Source organism: Gossypium hirsutum, chromosome D01 (assembly GCF_007990345.1).
Source record: "Gossypium hirsutum isolate 1008001.06 chromosome D01, Gossypium_hirsutum_v2.1, whole genome shotgun sequence".
Classification (NCBI taxonomy): domain Eukaryota; kingdom Viridiplantae; phylum Streptophyta; class Magnoliopsida; order Malvales; family Malvaceae; genus Gossypium; species Gossypium hirsutum.
The window spans coordinates 37,045,442-37,055,086 of NC_053437.1; the positions used below are offsets into that span (position 1 = coordinate 37,045,442).

The 9,645-nt window shown below is 30.0% G+C and overlaps 1 protein-coding gene across 2 annotated transcripts; it reads right to left on the reverse strand.

Moving 5' to 3' along the window:
• Positions 1 to 5,010: 5,010 nt before the first annotated feature.
• LOC107952914 (uncharacterized) lies at positions 5,011 to 7,880 on the reverse strand. Of its 2 annotated transcripts, none has more exons than XM_016888117.2 (5): positions 7,494 to 7,880; positions 7,039 to 7,139; positions 6,331 to 6,447; positions 6,146 to 6,247; positions 5,011 to 5,348 (listed from the first exon to the last, which is right to left on the reverse strand). In XM_016888117.2, the coding sequence occupies exons 1-5, from the start codon at positions 7,708 to 7,710 to the stop codon at positions 5,178 to 5,180; spliced, it is 708 nt and encodes a 235-aa protein (XP_016743606.1). In that variant the 5' UTR covers positions 7,711 to 7,880; the 3' UTR covers positions 5,011 to 5,177. The 2 variants fall into 2 exon arrangements, with proteins under 2 accessions (XP_016743606.1, XP_016743607.1); XM_016888118.2 differs by having other exon boundaries at positions 6,331 to 6,444; positions 7,494 to 7,852.
• Between the last annotated feature and the right edge of the window lie 1,765 nt (positions 7,881 to 9,645).

A 9,645-nucleotide genomic window follows, 5' to 3' on the forward strand; every position in this document is an offset into this window, starting at 1 on the left:
TAAAACCCATAAGGTGTAAGTGGATCTAAAAGAAGAAAAGTAATATGAACGGAAAAGTGGAAACTTACAAGGCCAGGCTTGTAGCAAAATGTTATACTTAGAAAAAAGGTGTTGATTATGAAAAAGCCTTCTTTTTGGTTGTCATGCTCAAGTCAATCCACATATTGATATATATATTGTAGTGACTCTTGATTATGAGATCTGGAAAATGGATGTCAAGACAACGTTCTTGAACAACTATATTGAAGAAAACATCTATATAATGCAACCCACTAGATATATATAGTTAAAGGAAATGATCATAAAGTTTGCAAACTATTTATATTCATATATAAATTTCAGCAAGCATCCCGCTCATGGAATCAAAGATTTGATCAAGCGATCAAAACTTTTGGATTTGACCAAAACGTAGATGAACCTTGTAATGATAAATGTATTGGGGATGGAAAGGTGGTTTTTCTCGTTCTGTATAAATTTATGGTCAATAGTAGATTTTCATTTCACAACTCTAATAACTTAAATCATTTTTCCATATACTTATGAGTTGGCAATTTGAACTTGTTGTGAACTAAATTATTTACTTATTTCTTACACATCAAATCAAATTAGTTATCAAACTCAATTTCATATCCCTTTTTATCTTTAGTAAGATAGATTCGGGTGCACAAAACTCCACTTAAGACACACCAAAGATGATGCACTCGAGGTAACCCAACCAAACACACCAGATATAGATAGAATTTGCATAATAAATGTGTAACAACCTGATTTTAAATGTTAGAAACAATGGTTTCGAGACCACAACTTCGGTGTGTTGGTCCGTAAATATTAAATTATTAATATTTACAAGGTTATTAATGTGGTACTAAATTTTGGTTATGAAATTTTAATGTTTAGATAGTTAATTAAGAAAAATGACTAATCCTAAAAGTTAAAAAAGTTGATTCTATTAGTTAAAGTTATTAAATAATTATAGAAAGGTAATAAAAGGGACTAATATGGTAATTATACCATTAGAGAAAGTGAATGGACGGTTTATGTTTTTAATTACATAAAATTTTAATTAAAATTAAAAGACATAATGGCAATTTTGTAAATAAGTTAAAACTTATCAAATTAAAAGAGAAAAATGAAACATTTCTCTTGTTTTTCTTATTCAACAAACCGTGTAGCCATTTTTGAGAGAAGAAAAGCTTTGGTTAGCTAAAGTTTATCAATAGGTAAGTGTTTTGATGCCCGTTTTTAGTAATTTTTATGTTTTTGAACTTGTATTAGCTTAATCTAGCTAATCCGAGAACCAATTTGTGAAACTGTTAAATGTTACAATTCTTTCCATTGATGAGTTGGATTCTTATTGAGTGTTTAGGAAGATTATTGAATATTGTTTCTAGATTAAACTATTTTATAAAGTAATTTTTGATGATTTTAATGTTTAGGGGCTAAATTGTTAAAATGATAAATTTATTTGTACTTGAGGTGAAATTATTTCAAATATGGGCTGTTGAGAGGTCATAGATGATTCTCCTGAATTGGGTTTTGAGAAAAATGGTTAAATTTCATGTTTAAGGCTTAGGGACTAAATTGAAAAAAAGTGAAAAGTTAAGGGTAATTTTGTAAAATTCCCAAAAAGGACTTAATTACAGAAGATGACTAAATTTTGCTGCTGGTTTAATTAATTGAATGAACTTATTATTTTAGATCAAGAACGTGTTGTCAATTGTGGGAAAGAAAAGATTTCTGAGTAGGTCCCTATACTTCGGTATGTCTGCAAATCAGTCCTGTAAGTTCGTATGTTATTTATACTTCTAATGACTTTTATATTCCGTGATGATATAATTTTATTAAATGTTATCTTGTACAATAGTATGACGAAGACGAAAAATGAAATATTGATTATACTAAATGCTTGCTTAAACGAGCATTATCCACTAATTATATTGAATGCTTGCTCAAACGAGCATTATCCACTGATTATATTGAATGATTGCTCAAATGAGCATTATTCACTAATTATACTAAATGTTTGAATGTTTTCTCAAACAAAGCATTATCCACTGATTATATTGACTGCTTGCTCAAACGAGCATTATCCACTGATTATACTGAATGCTTGCTCAAGTGAGCATTATCCATTGATTATACATAATGCTTACTCAAATGAGCATTACCCATTGATTATACTGAATAAGATTTTTTGTACTGATGATTGGACACGAACACTGAAATAATGCTCCGAATATTATTCATTTGATGGAAGTTATGATTGTCGGGAATTTCTTTGCCTAAATGCAAAGTTTCATTTATCATGTTGAGTGGGTAAAATTTTATTTATTATTCAAATGAACTTACTAATCTCTATGTAAGCTTACTTGTATTTGGCTCATTTTGTAGATTACAATTTTGTGGGCTTAGAAGATCAGATCAATACGAGAAATCACACTATCCGAGAATTTGTGGTAGACTTTGATTTTGGTTTGGTACATGTAATAGGAAACTTTTTGTATATGTTGTATTAGTTCTTAGTTTTGAGCAAGTTTATACTTTGAACTTGTGATGTGTGTTTGAATAACTTATGAAAATTCGCATGTTTTATCTAAATTGAGTTTGTTGGTTAAGAATAAAATACATTGACATCATGTTGAACTATAGTGTGAAATGAAAAGGATGTTTTTGATGTTTAAATTGTGTCTTGTATATGCAACTTTGGAAGTGAAATGTTATGAAATGTATTGTGGTGTCAATGATGGCACATTGGTTATAAATTTTTCTTGAATGTTCTAATTTGTCCCCTGACTTGAATGGTCATAACTTATTTTTAGGGCTTTGAAGGCTCGATTTAAGACCTGTAAATGTATGTTCTATTTCATTGTGAATCTTATCTGAATTTATGCGATTATTTTATAATTGGATGCTAATTAAAATGAAATTGGTTTGACTTGTATGGTAACACTCTGTAACCCTATTCCAATAATGGAACAGAATATGGGTGTTACAAAGTGCATACCCTCCAAACACACCAAAAGGATGAATGTGCTCTGCCTTAAGGCATCATATCTTCCACACACATAGAAGTGTGCATCTAATTCTTATGGTACACCAATTATATCCTGACTAATCTACCAATCTCACAAGGATTGTTCACATTATTAATCAAATAAATATTTGCGTAGTTCACAAAATTTATTCACATTTCTCATAAGGGTTTTTGGATTTTATAATGAATCTCATATTTTACATTTATAACATTTTGGTGTTTGTTGGCACCTAATCATAAACTATGCGCATTTACATGTTCAGTTAATCATTAGGTGACCATATCAGCATATGACACATTTTATTAGGTGATTTATCACATATAATTTTGAATACCAAAGAGTCAACTCACCTAAAAATATCTATTAAACAATTTATTATCTTACCATTTTCATAGCATAAGCTATACTTTCTCATAGTAATAAGTCAAGCATCACATTTTGACCACCTTATTTTAATATGTCACAATAACACATACTTTCATTTCCACTAAAAATAATGCTATAACTCTCAAGAGTTTTAAATGATTTAAAAACTTCATTTTCATATCTTCCAAAAACAATATTATATAATATTATCCTTCCTTCCCAGTTAGCACAGCAAACCCAATCATGTTTACTCACATTCCAATATACATAATTATTTAATCAATTTATAAAACTAATCATCAAATCTCATATCCATCTAAAGGAAAATTAGCAAATTCAATGGTACTTACCTTAAGCTAAAAACTCAAAAGGTTTTTAATATTTAGAGTCCTCTTTTCACAAACTTGGAAGTGCACTTTCCACATTTCTTCTTTTCCCAAAAGTAAAAAAAAAATATAACAAAATTGTTAATACTCAACCTTATAAATTCTTACCTTATATGAAACTTTCTCTCACTAGTTTCACTTTTTCTCACTAAATCTATGAAACCATAAGTTTGGATGTAGATGATGAAGATTGAAATGTGTTTAGAAGGTAATTTTCAAAGTGATTTTAGTGAGAAATTAAATTAGGTTGATTCAGAAATAAAAGGTAAGAAAATAAAAAAGGAAGAACTCTCATGGATAAGCTCAGGCCGACAAGTATGTGAAGTACACTACAAAAATCCAAATCAATGTTTAACTCCACTTTTAATCACCATGACATAATCACATCAAATGGCTCAAATTTAGCCCCAACAATATAATATCTCATAAATAATATTTCTAATATAAATTTCACGTGAAATGACTAAAATACTCTTATACGAAAAATTTAAACTTTTACCTCTTTTTTATCTACTTTCACGTGAAATGACTAAAATACTCTTATACGAAAAATTTAAACTTTTACCTCTTTTTTATCTACTTACTCTTCTCATTATACATGACACTTTAGCATATATGAATTTCATAAATCATAATTGTACTCCAAAATAAGGCCACTTGCGGTGAAAATTACACTTTTCCCTTGTCACAGTAAAAATAAAAATTTTATAATTTAATCCCTATATTTTTCAATCTTATCCAATTTAGTCCAAATGTTATGAGTGCCAATAGATATTCAACGTCACTCTCGTGCCCAATATTCATTATTAACTCTCATTTCTCATTTTGGTCAAATTACATTTTAAACTTCATACTTTTCAAATTTTACAATATGATCCCTTTTCCACATTTTCATATTCACAATTCACTAAATTGATTTCCAACTCCAACATCAATTTAATTCCTTAATATTTCTATTTAACTGATTTATTTCTGAATTTCCTCAATCTGAATAGTGCCAAACGTTGTAGCCGAAATTTTTGGGTTGTTATAACTAATATTTTGACGCCTAACAGGGATGAGGTGCTAATTGTTGCATTTGGAGATGAGGAATACTCGCAAGTTTTCAGTTGCGAATGCTTATAGATCTTTGGTGGAGAACAATTGGGAGATGATGAATAATATGGAAACGAATCAAACAATCTTTCGTTTGGCTATTTTCGCATGATAGGGCTCCTAACAAATTTTGAAAGATGTCGTAGCCGCTTGACGGAGGACCCATCTTGTTGGATGTGTGAGTTTGAATACAATATTCAGTTTTGTACAATGGAATACAACAGTTTTTATGTACAGAATGCACAATGGAAGACAACCAAGTGAAGTAATAGGTTAGAAGAAATTCATGAATTATTTACAAAAAATCCCATTGCCAATAAACCTTCTCCACAATCCCTCCACCACTTCTTACAGCAAGGTGAAGTGTATCGGAAGCAGGCGGAACACCCCACAGATATGGCACTGCAACTGTCATGCTGAGCTTTTCATGCAAACCACCTTTGATGGCTTTCTCCGCCGCAACCACCTGAACATTATCAATAGGCAAATTTCAAACTACCAAGCAGCCACAAGCAGGCAAGTAAACCCACAAAAAGATCAGTGCATGATGATCATATGAATGCAAAACACAAGCATATGAGCAGGCACAGTCAATTCTGAATCAAACCCCAAAAACCCGATCTGATTAACCCCCTATCCCCCCACTTTTTCACTTTATCCTCCTATCCCCCACTTTTACACCCAACCAAGCATACCCTAAAGCTTAAGATATGATAAATGGAAGACCACTCAAAGCTGGGGATGCTACCAGGAAATTTCAGCAAACACAGTTTCATGGTTTGTTTAATAAACATCAGACTTGTATGTCTGATTAAATATGAAAATGGGGCTCAAAGACCATACAGACAAACATAAATTTTCATAATTGGTAGTCTGTAGGAATTTGACGGAAATTGGGCATTTTTTATATCAATAATATAAGTAAACGAAGTCCCAGATTAAACAAACAAAAAGACTGCTAACTCCCAGTTTCAATCATTAGTTGACTACTTCCATCAAGCTTTCAAGTTACTAACTAAAAGTTCCCTCAGCTAAATATTGATATTCAAGCATTACACATCTATATGAACTATGGTACCCGATAAAACAAAGGAACAAAGGACTAAGGTATGGTGAGATGATCTTAAAAAGTCAAGGCCATGTGAAAGAAGACTTTCAATATACTATTTCAAACTACAATTTTCAACTCAAGCTCTTTATGCATATAAAAATGGAATGTGGTAATGATTTAAGAAAAGATGATTCTAGTCTAATGCTACATACCTCTCCACCATGCTCTAAAACAGTATCTTCTACAACATCACTAAGCATCTCAATGGAACGGCAAAAGCCAATGATACAAAGCCGTCTGCCCATGTCAAGTCCCTAGATTGACCAAAATAAATGTTAAGTCTTATAAGATTGAAACCTTGAGTTTATGACAAATTAACAGCATGAAAGTGTCTTACATTTGTTGCTGCAATGTCAAAAAGAGCACCTAGACACAAGCCTTGGTTAGGATCCATGTAATCACTCTCTTGAAACCGTTGAAATCTTTGAGATGATTTTAGTTTCCCCTGTTTCTTCTACCCAAATAACAAAATTCTTCGTCCAATTAACAGCATATACTAAAATGATGAATCAAAAAATAAAAGAAAATTATAAGACTAGAGTCGCCATACACCATCTAAGTTCAGAGTTCCATTTTCTTTAGGCCAATCAAACATTGAGAGCTCTTACATACCCTAAAGATAGAGTTAATAAATGCTGTTTTCGTGTTTAGACCTGAGGCTTTTAATTCGGCATAATTTGGTCCTCCTACTATTATCATTGTTATGTCTTAGTCCAAATCATTAATATCATTAAAATTTTCCTCATAAGTAGAGTTCTTTCTAAAAAATGGACTAAATCATGAGGTTGAGCTAATCCTTTTTAAAGATAAATTAGTTAAAAATAACTATTATGATAATCACAATTTCAGTTTCTAAATGAAATAAGAAATTTTAGATTTCGAGTTTGAGTTCGAGGTTCTAAAAACAATCACATTAGCATGCTGATGATTTTTTTTACCTTAGTGATTTGGACTAAGGGATACGAATATTAATAATAGTAGAAGTACCAAATTATGCAAAATTGAATACATATATCACAATTAACAAGAGAGTAATAATACATACATCAGAAGAAGATAGACGCCGTGGAACCATTGAACCTCCAATTTGAATTAGTCCGTCTGAAGTGAATAAAGTGACTCTCTCCTCTTGAACCCATTCCAAATCTGCAAATTTGAATAAAATACAAAGAATGCTAAGAAGCCATCAACATATAAATCACAATGCAAAACTTATAAAGTCGCATCTTTCTCTTAGATTTACCCCTTAACACCTATTACCCTTTAATCAACTTACAAAAGAAGCAGCTTTATCTATTAAAAAATATATATCTTGCCACTTTTTTTTTGTTGACCGTCGATTTTGATGATAAACAATAGCGTAAAATAATAATATTTAAAGAAAAGGGTATCTAACATTTTATTTCAGTCTCTTAGATCAAGTAACTAAAATGAATTGAGAATTAAGCATAATTAAAATAAATAAATAAAGAGACGGGTTTTGTTTTAAGTTTTGAATACCGTTGTCATCAGGGGACCAAGGAAAGAAACCGAAAGAATCGTCACCAAGGAAGTTGCCGGAATCCGAAGGTTTGGAAGAAAACCGAAGGAAAGGAGATGGACGATTGGAGAATCTGAAGGGACTAGGGAGGAAAGAATTAGTTTCTCTCCAACGAGAAAGAGAAGGAAAGGAAGAGAAAGAGAAAGAGCAGAGGAAGATAGTGGACGTTTTAGCCATTAAAATGGGTTCTTTTTTCCCTTTTTCGGGAGAGGAAATCTATGGGAATTGATGATGAGGAAGAAGGAACAGAGATGATCGGGTCGGAGATAAAAGGAGGGAAAGGGAAGGAAAAAGAGATGGAAGATTTTCGACTCCACACAAGTTAAAACGGACACGTGGTGATGGAATCGACACATGGTACCAAATCATTGGTCTATCATGACATATTTTTTTTATGATTAAATTAGTTTTACGAGCTAATTAATATAAATCGATTAATGAAATTACGAAAATAGTCATAAAAATAAGTTAAAATACATATTTATAATGAGATTTGAATTTATATAGATTAAATTAGTAAATCTTTAAATTTATTATTCAACTAAAGTTTCATTTTAATGTATTTTATATATTTTTATTGTAATATATATAGTATATTATCTCCATTAGTTGTACATTTATTTATACTATTATTTAAGTCCTTAATTGAGTCGGTGTCACAAGTCAACCGAACATCAACTCGGTTAAGAAAATTATGGAAACATTTTTTCATAATTAAAATAAGTTATATTATTTGAGGGTATATCAGTCTTTTTATTTTTACAAAAACCATTAAAAATATGCATATGGTAGGATTTTAAACCCATACCAATTAGTGTGTATTAATAAAACCTTAAATTTACCACTCTAACAAAGCTTCATTTTGATAATTTGATATATTTTAATTATATTATACACATTTTATTACTTTCATCAATTGTATTTATACATATTATTATTTAAGCCACTAACTAAATTATTGTCATAATCAACTTTGCATAGCCTGATTTACAGCAGTACTGAAAATGGTAGTTTCGGAACTTTATTTTTTGATGATCGAATCAGTAAATATTATTTATTAATATTTACGAGGGTATTCCAACATTATATTGAATTTTGGTCTAATAATTTTGGTTATTTGGAAAGTTAGATAAGGTACAAATGTATCAGTTCTAAAGCAAGTGGTTTTGGAAATTGAGGTATCGAGACCTCGTTTTCGTAAAACGAGATCATAAATATTTTTATTAAATATTTACGGAGTTGTTGTATAAATGGACTAAATTTTAGATTAGTAATTTTGACGAATTAATGATTAATTAAGATATAAAAACTAAATAGTAAAACTGAAAAACTTAATTTTAAGTGTTAAAATGCTCAAACAATAATTAGTGAGTTTTGAAAAGGTAATTTGGTCAATTTATAATGGACGATTGGCTTGTTTATTTTATGTGTTTTATATGTTAAAAAATAAATTAAATTAGTGTTAAAAGAAAATAAAACATAAAACACCACCCAAAAGCTATCATCTTTGTTATTTTCTTCCATCCCAACCGAATTACCATTATTGTTAAGCTAAGGATTTCAACCAAGCTTCCATCTCATGTAAGTGATTTTTAAGTCGATTTTTTTGTAAATTTTATATTTTTGGGATTGTTGTAACTTAATTTATCTAAACTGTATATTCATTTTCAAAATTGTTAAAGATTTAAAAGTTTTTTGTTAATGATTTCTTGAAGTTCTTGATGTTATTTGGTTAGATTTGAAGCTTAGATATGAAACAGTAAAAATTTGTAAAGTGAAAATTGATAGTTTTGAACTTAGAGACTAAAATGTAAATATTTTGAAATTGATGTTAAAATTCTATAATTAATGATAACACAGGGTTGTAGAAGGATGGAATTGCGATCGGTTTCAAAATCGATGCTTAAATTTGTAAGTTATGGTTGTTTCAGTTTTAGGGACTAAATTAAATAAAAAGCAAAAAGTTAGGTAACATTGAAAAAATGAAATTGAATTAATTTATGATTACAATGGGTTGTTTTGAGATGTTTGAAATTGATAAATTGAAATAAATTATTATACAGATCGAGATTTGAGTTAATCGGGGGATAATCGAGGAAAATTCAACTTTTA

What these genes read in the sequence shown, in the direction of transcription:
- LOC107952914 (XM_016888117.2), bottom strand. Translation starts at nt 7,710, where the DNA reads ATGGCTAAAACGTCCACTATCTTCCTCTGCTCTTTCTCTTTCTCTTCC. An exon ending in TTGGTCCCCTGATGACAACG is followed by an intron (nt 7,140 to 7,493) that starts GTATTCAAAACT and finishes TCAAATTTGCAG; the next exon opens with ATTTGGAATGGGTTCAAGAG. An exon ending in GGCGTCTATCTTCTTCTGAT is followed by an intron (nt 6,448 to 7,038) that starts GTATGTATTATT and finishes TTATTTGGGTAG; the next exon opens with AAGAAACAGGGGAAACTAAA.